Source organism: Cyprinus carpio, chromosome B23 (assembly GCF_018340385.1).
Source record: "Cyprinus carpio isolate SPL01 chromosome B23, ASM1834038v1, whole genome shotgun sequence".
NCBI classification, from domain to species: domain Eukaryota; kingdom Metazoa; phylum Chordata; class Actinopteri; order Cypriniformes; family Cyprinidae; genus Cyprinus; species Cyprinus carpio.
The window spans coordinates 7,787,489-7,809,448 of record NC_056619.1 but is presented as its reverse complement, the minus strand read 5'-3'; the positions used below and the strand labels follow the sequence as shown (position 1 = coordinate 7,809,448).

The following is a 21,960-nucleotide window of genomic DNA, read 5'->3' as shown; positions in this document are numbered from 1 at the left end:
ATCCCAGCCGAAGAAGAAGGGTATTATCTAGCGAAACAATCAGTTTTTTTTTTTTTTTAATTACAACTTATATACTTTTTAACCTCAAACGCTCATCTTGTCTAGCTCTTTGTGAACTCTGTTTTTTCTGATTCATGACAATTAAAGTATGTTGAAAAACTCCCATCTCAGTTTCTCCACCAACTTCAAAATCATCATACATCGCTGTTTTGCTGTTTTTTTTTTTGTAAAGGGCATTTGATCTTCTTTGCATGTTCACTTTGTAAACATTGCGTCGGTACTTCTGCAGCAATGTTGGACAATATTGAAGTTAAAGGAGAAAATCAGATGGGAGATTTTAGACCGACCCTGTCTTGGACCGGAAAAAAAGAGTTCACGCAGAGCGTTTGAGGTGTTCGACGCAACATGATTTACTAACATTTGCACTTGTCAAATTACTGGTATTTGCGCCATTATTTAACGCCCAAAAAAAGCATGCCTTAAACTATTTTGCACTAATGTCATAAGTAGATCACAAGCACCTGATGAGCATCGGCTCTGCTTATTTGCAACTATGCTAATTTGGTCTATATGTAAATGAGATGTTGCGTTTGTGTTATTTATTTTGCACATTGTGAGTAAATGACCTACAGAAATGTCCACGACCATCAGCACTGTCGATCTTGCATCTACAAATATGAGTAAGGTCAAATTCAGTGTTACAGAATACATTATTCACACTGTATTTGTATATTCATAAATATAAACATATTTTGTTCTCTGTATATTATATGTATACCAGCCCATGTGAAGTATTGTACAAGTTCTGTATTGCATTGCATTATAGAATTGTGATTCCATTTTTGTTTTAATATTAACTGTGTATCATTTGATATTCACACTGTGGTTTGGAATATACATCAAGTATGTACTGAAGATGGTTCTTTCCTTGGAACAACTCACTGATTCCTAGTCAGTGCAAATTTGTATATCCATACACATGAAACCACACACACACACACACACACTTCCCCTGAGACTCCGGCAGTGGCGTTGAAGAGGACAGGTTGTCAGCCTGCTGTCAGTGTGTATAGATCAGTAGAGAAGACAGTCACACACCTAAAGCAAATCACACCACCAAACCTGACCCAGGATCAGCCAATAACACACTATCTGGGTTAATCACAGCAGCCTGCAGGACGCAAGGGGACCCGCCGTGACCCGCTCGGCTCGATCAAATCAATTCCTTTCCCAGAGACTTCAACAAGTCTACTTTGAAGTTTGGGAGAAGAGGGAGACTAGTGATTCGTCAGAGTGGCATGTTGCGGTTCAACGAGCGTTGTTTGTTTTAGAGGGGCGCAGAACCCCAAACTATCATCAGTTGATCAGTTACATATTAATGAGAGCCTGTGTGGTTTGTTAGTGTGTGTGTGTGTGCTGACTTCAATACAAGTCTCTTCATTTTTGGGATGTTAAAAAATTGATTTTCATCTCCAATAAAATCAACATGAAATAACAAATCGGTTTCTATTTTTAATATACTGGTCTTGCAGGGATACTTCTCCCATGAAAATGTCTCATTATTTAATGTAGTTTCAAACCAACAGATTTTTCTTTCAAGCATCGGAAGCGATGTAAAACACCATAAAACTGATCCATGCAACTTGAGCATTTTATTTAAAGTCTGAAACTTTATGTTAGCTCGGAGTCACCAAATTTGGTTTTGAACTCAAAAATCAGATTTGTCCATGTCATGAATGAATCATTTAGACCAATTTAGTTAACTGGATTAAAGGGATAGTTCACCCAAAAATGAAAATTAAAGTAGTTATTTTTGTTTTCTTTGTATTCTCATAGCTTCATAATATTATGGTTGAACCACTGCTGTCACATGGACTATTTTAACAATTTCCTTACTACCTTTCTGGGCCTTGAACATGTCAGTTGCATTGCTGGCCATCTATGCAGGGCCAGAAAGCTCTCGGATTTTATAAAAAAAAATCTTAATTTGTGTCGTGACGATTAATGAAGGTTTTTTTTTTTTTTTTTTAAAGGTATTTAATGTTTTCTGCAATTTTTTTTTTTAGAAATCGAGGAATCACGATTTTGAATAGAAATATTACCAATTGTTACAATAAGACACTTTGACAATATGCCAATCATAACAGTAAAGAGAAAAGACCGATCCAACCCCATGTTGGCACACGTGATGCACTCATATCGTGAGGCGCCGTTCACTCAGAATGTGCTTTTGTGTTGACAAAGATGCAACATTGACAGTGGAATAGAAAAACATGCAAGAAAATGTGAGTGAACTTCTTTTCATTTGAGCGCTGCGTTTTTATAATGCCGTTTCATGCATAAGACACTGCAAGAGATGCTAGTGCAACAGTCAAATGTGTCCATGTTTACATAGAAAAAAACAATGGAAAAGCAGTGCAATCGAATAAAAAACCTTTAAAGAACTACTGTATGTCTAATATTTCATGTCTGCATCATGGTAACAGGCTCTTCCAGTGCAGCAGAAAGTATGGACATAGTGCAAACTAGTTCAGCAGACATTGCAATTACAAAGCAGAGATTGAGTAGAAAAACTGAAAATTAAATAATGCACTATATAAAGAAGTAGAAATATATGAGAAATGTAACTGTTTAAAGGAATGTACAGATATATTTACAAGTGCGCAGTTTACAAATGTACAATTTTCAGATTCTATGTATAAAAGCAGTCATTTTGATTTGAATTTCATTGACGGTTGAGAATTTTTTAAAGCATTTTCATTGTAGCCTATTATTTCTTGACATATAACGTAGGCTATAAGACAAGTTTATACAGGATATAGTTGTAGTTCATGCATCTTTTCTGCAAAGTTATTTGTTTAACATTTACATCATGTTGATAACTTCATGTTTGCTGCACTTAGAATAGAATTTTCTTTAACTAGAGGGTTAATAAAGAAAACGTTATTTGAATCATGTTGTAGTAACATTTCTAAGTTGACTAGTTAAAAGTCGTAAAAAATCGAGAATCGATTCGCAAAGGATAAAATCCTTGAACATCCTGTATTACTCTGAAATATGTCATGCCGCAGTGGGTAAAATGGGTTGTGAATTGTGTTTCGTGTTCACTTTAAAGCGGAAGTAAAGATCACAAGAACATTCTGGCAGTGCTGGTGGAAGGCAGGATTCATACATTAGCAAGGCGATCAGATTAATGCTCCTCTACGTCGTCTTTTAGCTGGAGTTTGGGAGACAAAAGCTCCTGTGGCGTGAGTGACAGCCACTGTGTTTCATCCTCAAGAGTGGCCATTAAGACTTAATGTAGTTCAGCAAACACACACTCTTGAGCCTGCCCTAAGGGTTTTAAGAGCAGGAGTGGTTCAGAGTTGTCCTCCCTCTCCTGTTCAGAAGACTGAACTTAAACAGACAAAAGAGACAATTACCAACCCAGGACAGAGGGAGAGAGAGAGGCAAAGAAAGGGAGAGGAGACATAAACTCACAAAGGAATAAGCCAAAAATAACAACACACTCACAGACCCACACACATTCAATACTTTGACAAAGTGATTGAGTGTGGGCAAAAATTGGGTTTGGTGATCCCAAAGCGTTCATGAAATTCAGTGCCATTCATAAAAGCTCTGGTGTTTCCGGAGGACGTATTCTACCACAAAAATGTTTCTACTCACACACTTCAACAAAAGAACATGTTGAGGGCATAAATATGTATGGACGCATCTAAATATGACAAACTACAGTCTAGAAATTCTAGTTCTTTCTCAGCTGAGTACATTCAGATTCAGCACTGCTTTCTGACATGTATCATGAGACATTAAGAGCAAACTGCAGTAACACCAGTAACATCATTTTTTCCCATTGTCCCATCATAAAAAAAAAAGATATTAATACATACACACATCTGGAATTTCATGTGTATGAATGTGTATTATCAATGTTCTAAATATGCCATCATGCAATTTTGTAAATATATTCCTTGTGTGTTCCCAGTGTTGAATAACACAACCTCATTAATCAAAATAATTTGTTAATATTAAATATAAAATCATCTTGCATTGTAGTGTCTAAAAAAAAGACAAAATATGACAAAAATATGATGCTCCTAAAGTGTCCTTTTCCTTAGTTTCAAAGTTTTCCTTTCCATCATTAGTACATTTTTAAATATCTGCAAACTTGATTTTCAGACGGACAATTTTAGAGCACAATTACTGAATGGAACATGAAGGTCAAATACTACATGCAAGCTTTAAAGCTATGAAATGGCTGTTCATTTTAAACAGTCTAAAATACATCTAAAGCTGCTTTAAACCACTGAAATGAACTGGAGAAATCATGACCTTGATTAAAAATGATGAAAAACGTTAAAGAAATGGTAACCAATTACAGGACCATATACATTTTAACCTATAACCTTAATGCAGAAAATGCATTCCTCACTCAAACACAGTCTTGAGTCCCTAAGACACGGTCAACTAATAGGATTCCATCAGAGCCTATAGACAACACAGGGGTTCGCCTAAGTCAGCAGGAGGCTACAGTACATTACTCATAAAGACTTCACGGGGCACAGAGGTTTACAAAGACATACAGAATAGGGGAGATTTCAAGCATTCAGTGGTAGCAGAAGATGCCAAAGCCTAAGAGTCCCTATTTAGGAAACTCCAAGGTTTGTGGACCCATACAGTAACATGGTAAAGTGAGTCCTGAAAACTCAGTAACAGCACAGCCTTTATCATTCTTGCAGGACCACATACAAGTTCCTATAGATCCTCTCGAAACATCAGTTTATGTAGGAGACCTACAAAAACTCAATAGAACATACATCCCAGCGTACAAGTACCTAAAAGTCCCTACAGGACCCTATGGTTTATAGAGACTATAGGACAGTCTTTATGCACCCAATGAACACTCCATGTAGCATGTAACACACAGCATATATCATTCAAACAGGAGCACATCTACTATCAGAACCTAAGGCTCCGTAATGGACTCTATTGGAAACTCCATGAGCGAGAGCAGCAGACAACAGCGTGACTTACGGGAGAAAGAGTGTCCTCCTTTGGGCAGGTAGTCGAACAGAAGTGGGTTCTCCTCTCCGAGCATCTCTGCCCCCAGAGACAACAAGCTGTTCTTGCTCATGAGGGCGGCTCGCAGGTTGGCCACCGAGCCCGCTCTCTCCTGGGCCATGGCCTCATCACGCTCCCCGGACAGAAACCCACCGTCCCCCGCTGTGGCCTCCTCCTGCTTTACCAGGAGGTCCATGCGCTCGCCGCGGCTGTCGGAAATGTTGGGGTCCGTCACTTCTGCACCTGTGAGAAAAGAGAGGAATGTTAATGAATTATGTCTACAAATGTGTAAATTCTTATTTTATGACTAATAATACTGATATTATTATTATCATTAATAATAATATTGATATTTTCCAATTAATTGACCCTTGGCAAAGACCCGCCCCCAACATTACTGTTGGTATGTCCGACAAGCCATGGCGCTCTCACTCAACACATCAGTGAAAAATAAATTGCGGAACAAAGAGGAAACTGACAACACTGACACACTGACAGAGCAGGTTACGTTACATATGAAACCAAGTCTCAGCTTGTAAATTTTGTAATTTTTAAGAAATTCAAACAATAAATTCAGTTTTGTGGTTCTTTATTGTGTCGTGACAGATCGCTGTAGCGCCTCAGTTCAAGCGGCAAGTGTGAAATAAACATGAATGGACATCAGGAAGTATCTTGTTTCAGCTACAGAAAGATGTCAATGCACACCATTTTTCAGGTTCAACTCCACCAACGTTAATCTACTCTCCTGTCTGTCCTGTCTCTCCTGTCAGTGTTATGATTGGTCAGATCACCTGTCAATCAAACTCACTGTGAAGGGTCAATTGGGTCCTTTATTTGAACAATCCTGCATTTTTTTTAAATCGTAAGATTTTGATCTTGTGACTTGACTAAATGAACCTTATGACCAGGTTATTTTAATGAATGGTTCAAAGATATTAATTACTATTTTTGAATCAGTTTGAAATACTGCCATCTATAATTTGCAACATTAGCAGAAAAAATACTGCATTATGCAAGCAAAAATGGACATTAAAGTCAACAATGGAAATTAAGTTATTTTCTAAATGCATGTTTATTATCTTTTAGTGAATGATAATGCATATTTGGCAAGTATGGTAAATAGGCTTGTGTAAAAATATCAATATTTTCCAAATAATTTGGACCTTTATTTGAACAATCCTGTAATTCTTTGTAAAATCACAAAAAAAGATCTTTTGACGACTAAATGAAGATGAAAGATTACTGGCTGGATAAAATACCATATATATATATATATATATATATATATATATTATATAATATAATTTTTGTGACGACTAAATATAAATGGTATTTCCAGTAATCTTTCATCTTCATTTAGTCGTCACAAGATCTTGATTGTCAAGAACCAATGCATAAACCTAAGTTTGGTGCACTTTTTTTTTTCATTTCAATAATCAGATTCACTCAGATTTTTATCGTTACATTGAAGCTACTATCTGTCCTTCCAAATACACTGCAATGGTAAATTCGAAATATCCCCAAATGAATCAGAATAAAACTGAATCAAAATAGGAATGGAATCGCAAAACGGAACTAAACTGAAATCCAACCTGAATAAAAAACATAATTAATAAATAAACCATCAGACAAAGAAAACTATTTCATCTCTGCTGTTCAAACTTTTTAAACATAGGGTAAAAAAAGCTAAGTGAATCTTTACCTCCCTATTCATTACTACTGTCAAATCAGGCAACATAGAGGAGGCTGCCAAAACACACACATACACACTTCTCGTGTCAAAGACAAGGACGACTGCTTGGATGTAAGAACTACAAACTGTAAGAACAACAGTAAAAAAAAAGTGGCAAGACACAAAACAAAAAACAAAAAATGATTTACTAGGAGAGAGCCAGAGAGGCTTGTTTAGACTAAACTGACAGCCTAAAGGAGAAGAGCTTTTCAAAACAGCTGTCAGTGAAGCTCAGATCACTAGAAGCCTCAAAGCGGCATGAACGACAGCCCAGCCGGCAAACCGCTTCAGTCATGGCACCGCAAGACCCGCCCACAACCTGCCATACTTCACACCACTTAATTACACCTACATTAGGACAGCATGCTTGCAGAAAATACACATCTACACTCTCTTGCACACACACACACACACACACACACACAGAGAACAAGGCTCTGAAGTGTGTGTTGTGTTTACACAGTATTCTCTGGGGTCTGGATGAACAGACAGAGAAATGGAGACACTGTGAGGGGATGAAACATAATGAGTGTTATAAACCCCCTCCCTCAACACACACTGTAACTTCATCTGAGGGCCTCCCAATGACAAGCACGGCAACTTCATCAACTTTGAGTTTTAGAGGAGGATTCGGCTCATTTCCAGAGAGAAAGAGAGAGAGAGAGACGGTGTGTGTGTGTGTGTGTGTGTGTGTGTGTGTGTGTGTGTGTGTGTGTGTGTGTGTGTGTGCGTGTGCAAGAGAGACACTCATGAAGCACTGACCCCATAAAGATCATATCTTCTCTTCTGGTGTCCACAGCCTGGAGTTCATAAGAAGGTCACTCATGAAGAACCAAGTCTCTATCATTCAAACCTACTCTGGTTACTGTGACATTTGCATTAACAAGCAAAAGCTGGTTTTAATATTTTATTGTTGGAAAATAAGTGCTGTTGTTTCCAATATTTACCTTAGCGGCCTTGCCAAGCTAGACTTTTGTTAGCATGAAGGTCGATGATAAATAAAATGTGTTCAATAGAGTGTTAAAAAAGAGTGTTCAAGATAAATAAAAGAAAGAATAAAAGATAGAAAATCTATTTGAAATAAAATGGTGCTGAGCTCTTAGAAATGTACCGTTTGTATTGGAACTGGAAAAACTGTCATGTGTGACCATCAAGTAAACAGAAATAACATTTTGCTCACACCTTGAATATTTTTGAGTTGGTAAAAACTATATTTTATGAATGTAATGAATTTATAAATATATACATTTTGTGATGGGGTTCGAACCGTAATGACATTTACACCCTAAACGTACCTTGTCATGTTATAAGTTCTTTTTTTTTTTTTTTTTTAATATTAATAAGCAGTGAAGCAGTTTCTTAATAAATTTTAGGAAATAATAATGGCAAATTACTTCAGGTTTTCATTTCAAGAATTTAATGAGACCCCCCCCCATTATGGTATCAGTTAAATCACCCTGACATTTTCGATTCTAAATTATTTTTAAATTAAAAATTGAAAATGAAATGTATGTTAATCATAGAATAGGTAAAACCATACAGCCTGATCCACTTTAGAGTTTATTCTGGCCAAGAATTCCATTTCCTCAGATGTATGTCATTGATTATTACGTTGCATAAGTGCCCACTACTGGCGGAACCCTTACAATGGGCTGAATTGGAATGTCCGAAGCACATGATGACTTAAAATCCGCTATGGATTTGTTTTGTTTTTTTTTTTGTTGCAAATTTGTTTGTTGCAGCATTCTATATGTATACAGGTATGCTTGGGCTGTAATAAATGTAAAAAAGAAACATTTATATATTATAGAGTTGTTTGGGGAAGGGATAAATTACACGTGGTCTGCAATGATGTCACAATCGTGTTGCATTGTGGTCTGTGGAGTGTCCTGAAGTGTGCATATGAAATAGACTCGCTCCCTCAGTCAAAATCGAGGGGTAGAGGGTCTGTCTATATAAATGTCCCTCGTCCACTTTGCAAAGTGGAACGCACTTCAAAATGGCAGCGGGGATTCCCCCAAGGGGAAGTGCTTAGGGAAGTTTGTGAGTGCGTGTCTAAAAGTGGAGTGGAACACAGCCCTGGACTGGTCTGACCAACATGTAAGGCAACCAACCACAATTTTTTTTGTTTTAAATGTTATTTAAGGGTGAGTTAATCTAACACATCATTGTTACCACCCCAAGTTGATAGAAAAAAATTCAATGGAGAGGAAAAGAGTCTTGAAATGATTGCAGAAGTGTTGGTCCACAACCGACTTTATGGAATATCTATTTAACTTGCCACTATGCAAAAACTTGAATATCTAGCTCAGCCATATGAAACCACTAACCTGGCAACCTTTGTGACTTGCAAACATAACTTTGTCTCACGGTGGACTGGTGCTCTCTGACTCACAGAAGTTACATAGCAACCAGCCAATCAGATTGGACCTGACAATGTGGCTGTCATTTCAGAATACCACTATGCTGCAAGTACAAAGAGAGAGAGCATGTCTTATTCTCACTGTTTGGGTGCCGAAAGAAGTAATTGTGAAACAGAATAAGAGGGAGGATGTGGAAGATGTAGAAATGAGAGAGGAAGTAGAAATGTGGAGGTGAGAGAGAAACGGATAGAGAGAGAAAACGAGAGAGAGAGGGAGATGTCCGCCACTAAAAACAAGATGATTTCAACATGAATTCATCATTTCTAAATTTGAATTTGTGTATTGCATAATTTGTGTAAATGTTTTTCATTCATGGATTCTGTGTAGATGTAATTCTTTCTTTAAGAAATGCTGAATGTGTGTTCATGAATATCTGTCTGCCTGTGTGTAGCTCAATTGCCACAGGGGTACATTCCATTAAAACCAGCGGATTAAACGCAATTCAGAGAGGTGTGTGTAAGTCTGTGAGGGGAGAAGTGTGTTAATGGCTGCAGCCATCATACAACCACTGACCCTCACCGACTCAGAGCTTTAGAAACAACCATAAGATCTGCCAAAGATAGTGTGTGTGTGTGTGTGTGTGTGTAAGAGTTTCAGTGTGTAAATGTGACTACATTAAAAAAAAAACAATAAATCAAACATATATTGCTAGACCTGTGGTTTAGTGGTTAACATGCATGGTCTGGGCGTAGCGAGCCTTGGTGCTCAGGTGTGAAATGTGGGTTTGAATAGTCAAATTAAACTGCAAAAGTATAGTTATTATCGAAACTTGCTTCTCAAATAATGCCCATCTTGGAGTCAGGTTTAAAAATCAACACTTACTGAGCGCTATACACTTAAAAATTTGTTTAAGCAATAATAAACTGAAGTTTGGCTGGGTATCTTTATTAGGAACTGCAAGATACACATGGTTTAAATTGTAATAATATAAGTCTAGTTGTAGATGGGGAAGAGATATTGTTGACAAGTGAGCAGAAAAGTGAAAAGAACAAGCAGAAGAAAGAAATGAGCAGAGTGGACAGGTCACACACACACACACACACACACTTATGTGCACAAACACACACAGGCAGAGTTAATTAAGTTGGGGGAGTGGGGAGATGGGAAGCGGGAATTCATTAGATAAGTTCACCCTTCATCTGTGGGCAGGGGCCACAGGAGTCAATCAATAAAATGGATTTGCTGCTCCCAAATGCCCCAAGACCTGACGCCCACAATGAAAAGAGGAGGAAATCACCCCTTTGACCCCGATTTCTCCCCCTACACACCTGCCCCGACCTCTAGCCCAACACAAACACATTACAGCCAACACAATACTGATGCATTTCATTATTTTAAACACTGCATATTCCACTCCGTTACACTCTATAATATCTCACCGTTCATTACGTCCCACTCAACACAAGATACAGGAGGGATCGTTCCCAGAGCCGTTTTATGAGCCCGCTGTGATACACATCTAAATGTACAAACACACACTCTACACTAATGCGTGAGGAAACTGAAACAGCCTACAGACAACGCAGGGGTCTGAATACGAGTTTTCTAGATGATACTGTCTCAAATACAGGCATCAACAGGCAATTCGGGCACAGAAGATTTACAAACACATATAGAAACCTATAGGAAAGTCTTCCTGCTCCAGAAGGAGCACATACAGCATGAGCAGAGCCAGTTCTGATTCATCTGGTACCATTAGTCACAGCTGGAAAGATATGCAGGGTCATAAACATGCATGACAGAAATAAACATTTAAAAAGTACCAGCTTAGCATGTGTAAAGTGCACACACTGCCAAACAAGTACAAAGGTGTATTAAAAAAAAAAAACGTCTTCAAAGCAGTGGGTTTCAAAAGGGCCTGGGGACTTCCAGGGGGGTGCGAGAGGGATCAAGGGGATCAGTGAAACCCCCTAAAATTCGATTTGAAATGAATTTAATATATTTCTCTTCAAATGTAAACATCTAAATGTAATATGGGTATCACATGGTAATATTATAGTACTTAGATACACTAAGTACTAAGTTGTTTTTTTTTTTTATTAAATTCTCTTATACTCACCAAGACTGGATTTATTTGATTAAAAAGTGATTTCTATTTTAATATTTTAAAAATTAATTCATTCCCCTGATATCAAAGCTAAATTTTCAGCAGCCAATAATCAAGTCTTCAGTATTTTGTTTGCTTCTTTCTTTCTTTCTTTAGTGTTTTTACACTTTAGCCAGAAAATGCATTTACCTACAGTAGACAAATGTTGAATATAATACAAGTGTGGCTGGTAAAGACATTGGGCTTTTGCATGTTTGATTTAAATGATTGCAAATAAATACTTCACTTCATCCACAACTCTTTTCCTTCTCAGTATTCTGAAGTTGCCAGTTTTACTGCTTGAGAATCCGTTTCAAGTGATTCAGTGCATGAGAGAAACCCCAACCTATTTTTACTAACCCGATTGGCCAATTCATGGCAAAAACAAAAAACAAAACAAAAATACACCCCAAAAGAGTGACTTATTTAAACAGGCATCACTTATTCTGATTCTAACCTGAAAACAGAAATACTAAGGTTTGCGGACACTCACTGTATAAAAATCCTGTAAAGGCTGGAATACAATACACAACTTTTAAAAACTGAACAGATTTTAAAACACTATGGGAATCATACACTTGCTGACTTTGTAAATGGTTAGAGAGAAAAACTGGACATCATACAAATAATGGACTGAGGATCACACACTACCAGACTTTCAACAAACTCTAGAATACGATGACAAATAAAAACAATATGTGTTCTAAAATCATGTTTGATATCCTCCGATTGGATGGACTGAAATTCTGAAGGTAAACAATCTGTGCCTATTATACACTACGTGATTTTCTGTGAAATATGTCAACTTCAACTGCTCAATTTTGCAGACTGACTTTCAGCAACTAATGTTGACTCTTCTAGATGGCAAATCGGTGCAAAAATCTTTGCAAAGAGCCTTAAGAGAGCCTTCAGGTATTCACTGATGGCACTAGCTATTCACCATATACTACACAGCATAACATTCTATCAATGAAAGCATATTTGAAATACTATTTCATTCAATGGACATCACTGGAGATGCATTTCCTAACATCTTGCCGTTATTACGTCCCACTCGAGACGTGCGTTGGGATGCAGGAGGCATTGTTACGCCTTTGTTTTAGATAGCAGCTTAAGTGAATGAGGAACACTCGTGGAATCTTTGTTCACATGTGTAATCCGAAAGCTTTAATGGGCACTGATTGAAGTGTTGTGTCACACTGAGTGAGATTACAGTGGGAATAATGGCGTGTATTGTCCCCCGTTCCCCTCATAAGAGAACGACTGAATCAGTTTGATTCTTTCTTCCAAAGGGGATCTCAGTTTAATGTGGTTGCCATGGCAGCCAGGCACTCTTGGCTTCAACATTTATGCTAAATAAAACACCCTTTTAAGAGTAGACACAAATAGGCGGACCCACAGTGTTGGCTTTGTGTCCACGCGTGATTGTGTGTGCGTCTGCGCGTGGGTGTCCGCTGGTTTGAACGTATCTGTTTATCGTGTGCAAGAACGTAAACTCTCAGCATGAGAATATATGCATTCAGGAACACGAACAAGCACATGTGTAGTGGCTAATGTAAGACCTTGTGGTGCAGCATTGAATGCGGGCTTCGTCTCTGAAAGAGCTTTTTGTGAGCCTGGAGAGTGTGTGATCTGTGCGTGTTAATGGTTATTGGAGGGGATGGGGTTGGGCGAATGTCTATTAAAGCACAATAAACGAGAGAACAACACAGAAAGGCCGAGAGAAAAGGGTCAGCTGACGGGGTTTGACCCCGTGACCCTCTGTTCCAGCTGCTGTGGCAATTACGACCCTCCCCGGCTGAAACTCAACACTGTCTTTTGTTTCAGCTGGTTTCGAGGTGTCCCTGGATGCTCTCCCATCTCGCACAGAGATCAGGTTTGCGCACACACAGTGTGGAGTTTGTTTCTGTTCGGTGATAAGACACACATAGAGCTGTTTAAGCTGTCGTGTTTAACTCTTATATACTACATCGTCACATCAGACACACTCATTAGCCACAATAATCAGCCCCTCGGGACTACAAACGCATACATATGTAAACATACAGACGCCACTCATGTGTCCGGCGGGCTTATGGGTAGGGAGGGGAAGGTCAGGCTTCCTCAGTGTGGTTGGAGTTTGAAAGGGTAAAAAGTAATTTCCAAGGAATGGAGGGAGGGAGGCACTAAAAAAGCCGAAGAATTCAGAGGCAATTTAAAAGCAGTGTGGGAGAGGGGGGTGAGAGGGAAAAAAAACGAAGAAAGAGGAGGCACGATGGAAAGTAAAAGAGAGGTTGTTATTTTTCTCTCTCTCTTTCTTTCTCTCGCTGTTGTTTTTTAGGGACTAGTCGGGCCACAACCTCAGAGGAGAGAGAGAGACAGATAGATTGAGGAAGAATAAATCAAACAAACAAACCCTGAAGGCTAGAAAGGAGGGAGAAAGACAAGAGGAGAAGTGTGGGTAATGATAGAGGGGGAGTTGAGTGGGCGATGGAGAGGACGAGAGGGTGAGTGTGAGTAGGGGTGGAGGTGGAGTGGGGGAGTGGAGGATTGCAGGGCTCAAGGTAATCTGGGGAGTTAATGCAGCTTAGCAAAGCAGGGAGAGAGAGGGAGCACAAAGTGGCAGACAGTGCAAGCGGCAGAAAGAGAGAGGGCGTAAGAGACAGAGAAAGACAGACGGAGAGAGAAAGGGAGGGCCAGAGAGAGTGGGAGAGAGGAGATCTTGGGGAAAATGGAATGCTGGGTGGAGAGGGGAAGCAAACACGCAGGGCTTTGTGCTAAAAGCACGACTCTTGGGAGGGTGCAACCAACGCTAAATCCAGAGCACTGGCCAGAAATCAGAGTTTAAAGAGTAGGCAACAGGACCGGCCCTTTTTAGATGTCCGAACACACGTACACAGAGTCTAAAATGAACCTCAATGTGAATTGTTCTAAATAGTTCTTAACGATTGGTTTATCAGAAATGCATCACTGCATGCTATCATTATTTTGAGGCCTACTAGTGTCAGCTGTGTCAATTCACTGCCATTCTCAAATCCTCTCCCACAGCCTTATGGGACAGTATCCACTGGATGCGCACTTAAGAATCTCTACCTAAGCAGTAGGTCATCCGGGTACTTTTGGCCCACTGTATTATTAATACTCTGAATTTGGATATACTAAATCAGGTATATTCAGATGCAGCAGTGGTGTAGTCTATGTGATAGACAGGTATACGCCGTATACCCACTAGGAAAAGTCAAAGATTTTCGTATACCCACCTAAAAGAGCACGAGGATACGTAACAACATCGTTTTGTGACAGAACTATCACACGGTCCATCAGCGATATCCATTCATGAGTGATAGAATCCCTTTGGTCCTCCTCACAGTGGCGTAGCGCAAAATTATTCCCTTAATATTTCTCTTGTGGTCCGTACATAGTGAAAAGACAAGAAATGTATTTTGCATTAAACAGGTTGTTTTTGAAAGTCAGTGCTTGTCTGTGAAATAAAGGTGCTATTAATTTTCATTGATGACTGCAGTGTTAATTAATGGACCTGTTTTAAAAGACCTTTTTAAAAAACAATCTTTTATTATCCTCACAGCGCGTTATGCAGTGATGCTCTAAGAAATGATTGTGGGGCAAATAAATTGAATTTTAATAATAAAAGTAACCTAATAATTAGGGCTGCACGATAAATTGTATGTGATATTTAATGCGCATCTTTTCAGTAAAGCCGGTTCTGTAATCAGTGGTAAATCTCCATCACATGCATGCTTTTACATGGAACAGCATTTACTACACAGAGCCGTTGTTCACTGACAAGCTGCGCAAAACCATGATCATATTTTGCTTGTCAGTGAACAACGGCTCTGTGTATTAAATGCAGCTCCATGTGAAAGCACATTAAATATCGCATGCAATTTATCGTGCAGCCCTTCTAATAACAATAATAATAAGCCTAATAATAAGAAGAATGTAACAGACCTACATTAACTGGAAATGCTAAATCCTCATAATATTGCCACTATTTGATGCTTTTGACAAAATATTTGGCTATTCGACACATGATACAAAGTAACCCAACTCGGGGAGGTTATCGCTGGGGGACCCTCAGGCACAGGGCCCAGTGCGACAGCACCAGTTTCACCGCCCTAAGGACGGCCCTGTGATGAAGTTTTGTGAGGATGCAGTATAACCCAATCGGAGCTGTGACAGATCCCGAGCATTTTTCACACTGGCCTCTAGCCATCAGACAGTCATTACCTGACCTGGTCACAATCAAAATGTTATCTTTCCTTGGCAGCATAAAGGAAATGTATGCTTTTATTTTTAAATTGAACTGTTTGAAAATGAAAGTACATGAGGCCAGTTGAAATATTTATTATCCTGTAGCTCCCTCTAGTGGACTGCAATTGTCCTTTTTTTGCTCAGCCAATGCAAGTCTATGGGAAATTTTTGACAATTATTAATACCAAAACTGTAAGTCCGATCAGTTGGAAAAGATATAGCAACAAACTATAAAGGTCAAAAGTCTCTGCTGAGTTTGTAGCTTGTAGCATTAAAGCCCTAGGAGGAGATAGAGTTGAAAATTCTGGGTCTCAGAAGAATAAGAAGTTTAATTAGTGTAACAATATGCTGGCTTTCTCAAGTAACTAATAACTTCACTAAAGTGAGTGTGGTGGATAAATGAATGCAGGTGAAGGTGAGAGATAAAACAGATAATATGTGTGTATGTGTATGGCAGTAAACCGAATGCAATGTTTATATCTCCTTTTTCAGATGATGAGAGAGATAGGAACTCCTGGTCAGCCTTGTGGACTGAAAGTCAAGTTAGTAAATTTAAAAACAGGTAGCCTTAAATGTGCATTGAAAATTGATTAATGTTATAAAACTGGATCTTATTCATATAACATCTAAGGATAAATGTAGCTCTTAACTGGCTTCAAAAGCAGAAAATTAGTCCAGTCTCCCCAGATGTAAATGTCACTGGCTGTTAAAGTCTTGTGTTGCTTATAATAAACTGACATGTTGATATCACACAAGCAGTCTTTCAGAATGCTCTCAGTTACATGTAGATGCAAACTGTATGCATTAGTGAGTGCGGTGGTGCTTATGGGGTGTCGCACTTGGACGGGTGAGCATGAGGCTGGGTGGGAAAAATCACAGTATACTCACTACAAAAAACTAGATTACACCACTGGGATGCCGACAGTGTTTTTGAACAAATTGGTTGAGTGAAGGACTCAATGACCCATTAAGACAGTCAATCACAGTTAAATCACATGAGCAAAAGTGCTTTTGGCCTGAATATCAGCACAATCACAGCCATGCTTTTTAATACTAGCGTTAAATAAGAAGATAACTTAATTATAATATTCAGTAACTTAATTTTAGAATCAATATTGAGAGTTACTTTGTCTATTTTTACTCAGCCAATAAAAAAATACCAAGAAAAACCATCACAGAATTAACCTTTGCAACTTTGAACAATACAGTCTTGGTGGTTTTGATCAAATCAGTTCAGTAAATGACTCAATGATTCACTCATCAATGGTTCACTTATGAATCAGTGTTTTTGAATGAATCTGTTCAATGAATGACTCACTGATCCAAAATCACATACTCTCTGAGTAGATACTTATTTTGAATTAGCAACTGCCCCACAATCACTAAATGCATGTTCTGTATATGAAGTTTATTTGCAAAAGCAGATAACTCCATTTTTTTTTCAAAAATCCAGTTTTTTTATTGTTATCATGTTTTTATTGTGTTTTATTGTGTTAGTTAGCCGAATTTTTTTAGTTATTTTGAACCTAATCAAAATAATCCAACTGCAGTTTGATTGAGATTAATTGGAATGCACAATGACAAAATATGATTTTTTAAAAAATTGTTAAAAACGGAGTTATCTGTTTTTATTTTAAATGAACTCTTCATATGTTCTATATATGTATGAATGTGTATGGTAGGGCTGGGTGATATATCGAACGATATGATCATTCGCATCTAGTCAGTAAATCTGGTTCAGTGATTACCACTAAATCGCCTTCACCTGCTTTCAAATTGAGCGGCATTTAATAGACAGAGCCGTAGATCACTGACAAGCTACACAATATCACGTTCATTACATCGCAGATGAATCGCCTTTGATAATGAACGCGATATTGTGTAGCTTGTCAGCGAACTACGGCTCTGTCTATTAAATGCCGCTCCATTTGAAAGCAGGCGATGATGATTTAGTGTTAATCAGGGAACTGGCTTTACTGACGAAATGTGACAATCACATGCGATATATCGCCCAGCCCTAGTGTTAGTATGAGTGTAATCAGGACATACTACATTCTTAATGTTGTCACTGTCATGTGGCCTACTACCATCAGTTGTGTCACTTCACTGCCATTCACAACTTTTCTGTGGCCTCATGTGATTGTAAAGTGTTCATCAGATGCACACTTCAGAATCTTGTCAGAATTACTAGGTCATCCAGTTACTTTTTGCCTACTGTTTTATGAATACTATGAAATCGGACATGCTACTCATTTCACATACTGTTTTTCATCTGCTATATAGTAGGGAAGAAGGAATATTCAGTGTTTTTAAGCGAACTGGTTGAGTGAATGATTCAGTGACTCACTTTTAAAGAAAGTCAATTGTTTTGTTCCCGAATAAATCAGTGTTTTTGCACAAATCAGTTTAATGAATGATTGACTCACTCATAAAGAGGCCCCCACTGCTGTAATGTTGCAACCTGCAGAAACAGTCACTAAAAAATCCACTAATGATCATGCTGACAGTCTGAAACATGCACACACAAATAAGCAGAGCCATGCAAACACTAAAAAGACTCAGTGTTGTTAGACTGTTATATCACCACTCGTGGAACGCTGCTCAACCAGTCACATTCGAGGACTGGAACTAACTGTTCTATAATGGAATATTTAAGCTTTTTTTTACTCCCTTGTATATTTGTGACAAACAACGCAGGTCATTCACAGCCTTATATATGAGATGAGTCTCAGTCTCTCTGAAACTGCATAAAACATGAAGATGCATCATGATTTTCCCCCTAATATATTTGTGGCTTAATGGGAGGAATATTGCACAAACAGTATGTGTCATCACACTGGATAAAACTGATACATTTTTACTGATGAAAAATGTTATTAAAAGTCTTCTCTGATAGGCCTACTTTGCTAAGTCTCTTACATCAGTGAAAAGTCAGACTATCTTTCTTACAGTTCAATTTAAGCCACATATTATGTTGCAAATCCTTATAAAGTTACCAACCAAATGGAATTTATTTACTCGCCAAAGGCAATTTTACTCACATTTGGCACTTAGAGACTGTTAATTTTGGACCTTGAACATACACATTACAAACATTTTTCATACAGAAAGTTTCCACACAGCTGATAGACACTGGAGTGTGTTGTACCTTTGAGGAATGTCTGCTGACAGACACTTTGAATGAGGTCAAATTACTGTAAATTTGACAGTAATGGAGACACGGCCTGGCGATGCATTTCTGTCCAGGCAATTCCCAAGTTTGATTGTGGCTTTATTCATTTTCCAACCCCATTTTTTCCCTCAGTAGTTCCCCATTATCTCATCTGTCCTTTACAAAAAAGTGGCAAAGAACCCATAAATAAAAAATATATAAAAAATAGGTGATCATAAAAGTAATGAAGCTGACTGCACCTGGTATTAACGTCTGTTCTGGGCGAAATGTGTTAACGGATTCTGGTCATGCCCTACATTTTTTTCACACTCAATATCCTAACTCTGAAACATGTAAAATTACACAACTTAAACAGACTGCAAATGACAACTTTTGACTTTAACAATATGTGTAAACTGGGCCTACATGTGTATGTGTCCTATCCCACGTTTACTGTTTCACGTTTTCTGACTCATCATGAACTGCATCAAGCTTGGCTGTATGGCCGTATCCTTGGTAACTTCTGTCTTGGGCGAAGAAGAACACAGGAGCCAGAAGAATAAGCTCAGAGAGCGACTGAGCGAGAATTAAAACTTAAAAGTGGTCAGTACAGACGTAAAGATCTGCCATAGGAGTGTAGACAGACTCCAGGTATGAGGCCAAATGGAAAGTCTAAGGAGAAATGAGCAGGAGGGAGACGCCAGGTCTTCAGGCAGATAAGACGATCAGATAGAGTACTTAATGTCAGATTATCTGACACACGATATGATTCCAAATGAAAAAAAAACTTAAACCTCGTCCTCAGCAGTGTCGACCAGGTCAAAAGCCACTCATTGTTTTAATAAAACCGTTAGAATGATCATTCATGCACAAATTTCCAGTTCCGCAGGTAATTCTGCAGCTGTCAAAACACACCATACAACTTCAACTCCATGTGACTGACATGCAGTCTGCAGCTCCACATGGTCAATGGAGCTCCATGGCAACAGGATCTCATGTAGAGGGTTCTACATTTCAACTCGACACAGTGGAAGTGAACGCGAGAGCCAACAATTTATAATGAGACTTGATGGGACTGCACGTGATCTCGAAATCTTAAAGGGGTCATAAACTGAGAAACCAAAATTCCATTGATCTTTTGACATATAATAGGTCACTGAACTATAAAAACATCCTGCAAGTTTCAGATCTCAAAACTTTCTCTTTAGTTTAAAAACAGCTTATATTGAAGGCAGACTGCCAAAACGACAGCATGTGGTATGTACCACTCTGTGGTATAATAGTTTGTCAAAACAACACCCATTTTTTGATGCAAACATCTTGATGACATTATAAGGGGACCTCCGAGAACAGGTAATCCTGCCACTATCAAAACACGTCATAAAACCTTGTGCAAAATGTGCGCGTCTGCCACGCATAGTCACTGGAGCTCCATGGCAACAAGATCCCATGTAGATATTCTACATATCAAGACAGTTCTTCAGTAAGCAGAAGAGTTCATTAGTACAATGAGAGACGCAGGATAGTGTGTGATCTGCTGGTATCTTAATATAACTCTGTACAAGGTTACTGTGACTGACGCACCGATCTAAAATGGAACAATAAGGAGGTTTTCAGGAGGGGCAAGAGTGGGAAAGAGAAAAGAGAGGGGAAGAAAGTGAAACGGAAGTGTCTTATTCCCTCTCGCCAGAGGAGAGTTGGGTCGTTGAAATTAATTGCATGTGATCAAATCAGCAGAATCATGCCCTCCTCTAGAGTATGACGGAAGGAGAGTTAGAGAATTGGGGTCTTATTTAAGCTAGCTGACGTGTCACTTCCTCTTCCACTTTTGGTGGGGGCCACAGAGCTGGCCCCGTTGACATGTGGGTAATAAGCCACACAGTTTTACACACTGTCTCTGTGAAGCTTCATCAGAACACATCAGAGCTAATGACAGAGCGCGACTGAGGCATGAGCAGAGAGAACTGAGCTAGAAAGAAGGGATGAGTGAAAATGTATGACGATAGCTCTGTTCCAATCTATTGTGCTGCTGTGCTGTCAGCTCTCTACACAGACAACCGGGGGGGGGGGGGGGGGTGAACTTTGATTGCAATTAAAAATAAATTGGTGTAAAAAAAAATCAGAAAAAATTACATGCTTGTTTGTAGGGCTGCACAATTTGGCCTAACATTTTCTGATTATACATCAATATTATATTATATTATATTATATATATATTATATTATATTATATTATATTATATTATATTATATTATATTATAGATAGATATACATTATGTATATAGATACATTTAGATGTATTTATATCTTAATATTTAGACCATCAAGTTTTTATTTTAGCTCAAAACCACAGGAAGCTTCTTGGCTCTTCTTATTACAAGTATAAGCTACCCAGAGCAGTTGCAGAGATGAGTCTGAGAAGCAGAATTTACTATTACTCAAGTCGCTCTGAGACATATATTTATACAAATAGCAGCACTTGAGATTTTGATAATCGTGCTGTCACATCACGATTTCCATTTTATTCTGAAGGAAATGAGAGATACAACACCATATTTAATTTAGTTGAAGATTCATGTCTATACTTGAATAGTTCCCCCCAAAATGAATTTTTGTCATCATTTATTCCCCTTCATGTCATTCCAAACCTGTATGAGTTTATTTCTTATGTTGAACAACAAAAAATATTTTGAAGAACCAAACAGTTGTTGGTCCCCATTGACTTCCATAGTAAGGAAAGAAATACTAAGAAAGTCAATGGGGACCATCAACTGTTTGATTATCAGCATTCTTCAAAGTATCTTAAAGAAAGAAATATCATAAGAAACTCATACAGGTTTAGAACGACATGAGGGTGAGTAAATGATGACAAAATTATCATTTGTGGGTCAATTATCCTTAAAAAGCCTAATTTTCAATAAAGTTCATAAAGTTCAATTAAGTATGGCATATACCCTGAACTATGACCCATAAATACCACTAGACTTTAATATTAGCAAGCTGCTAAGCTAACAATATGATAAAATATGATAAAAGTCTATAACAATAAGACAAACAGCACACACAAATATTGTGTTAAATAGCCAAATGGAGTTTTCAATTTAACGTCAGTGACTAACTTCTGGAGCAGGCTTTTGTTTTGGATGTATGCTTTAAAATGGCCAAATATGACTGCTAACTAGATTTTGGAAATGAACATAGTAGAAAAAGCGAAAGACAGTATAAAGGAGATGGAAAGACAGAGGGAGCGCAGGGG

The 21,960-nt window shown here is 38.3% G+C and overlaps 1 protein-coding gene across 3 annotated transcripts in view; it reads right to left on the bottom strand.

Annotated features, from left to right (window-relative positions):
• The window catches only part of zbtb46 (zinc finger and BTB domain containing 46), a 79,566-nt gene that overhangs the window by 17,769 nt on the left and 39,837 nt on the right, over positions 1-21,960 (bottom strand). For all 3 annotated transcript variants that reach the window (XM_042751038.1, XM_042751040.1, XM_042751039.1), the window contains exon 3: positions 5,035-5,304. In XM_042751038.1, the coding sequence (XP_042606972.1) occupies positions 5,035-5,304 (270 nt within the window). The remainder of the gene's footprint in view (positions 1-5,034; positions 5,305-21,960) is intronic.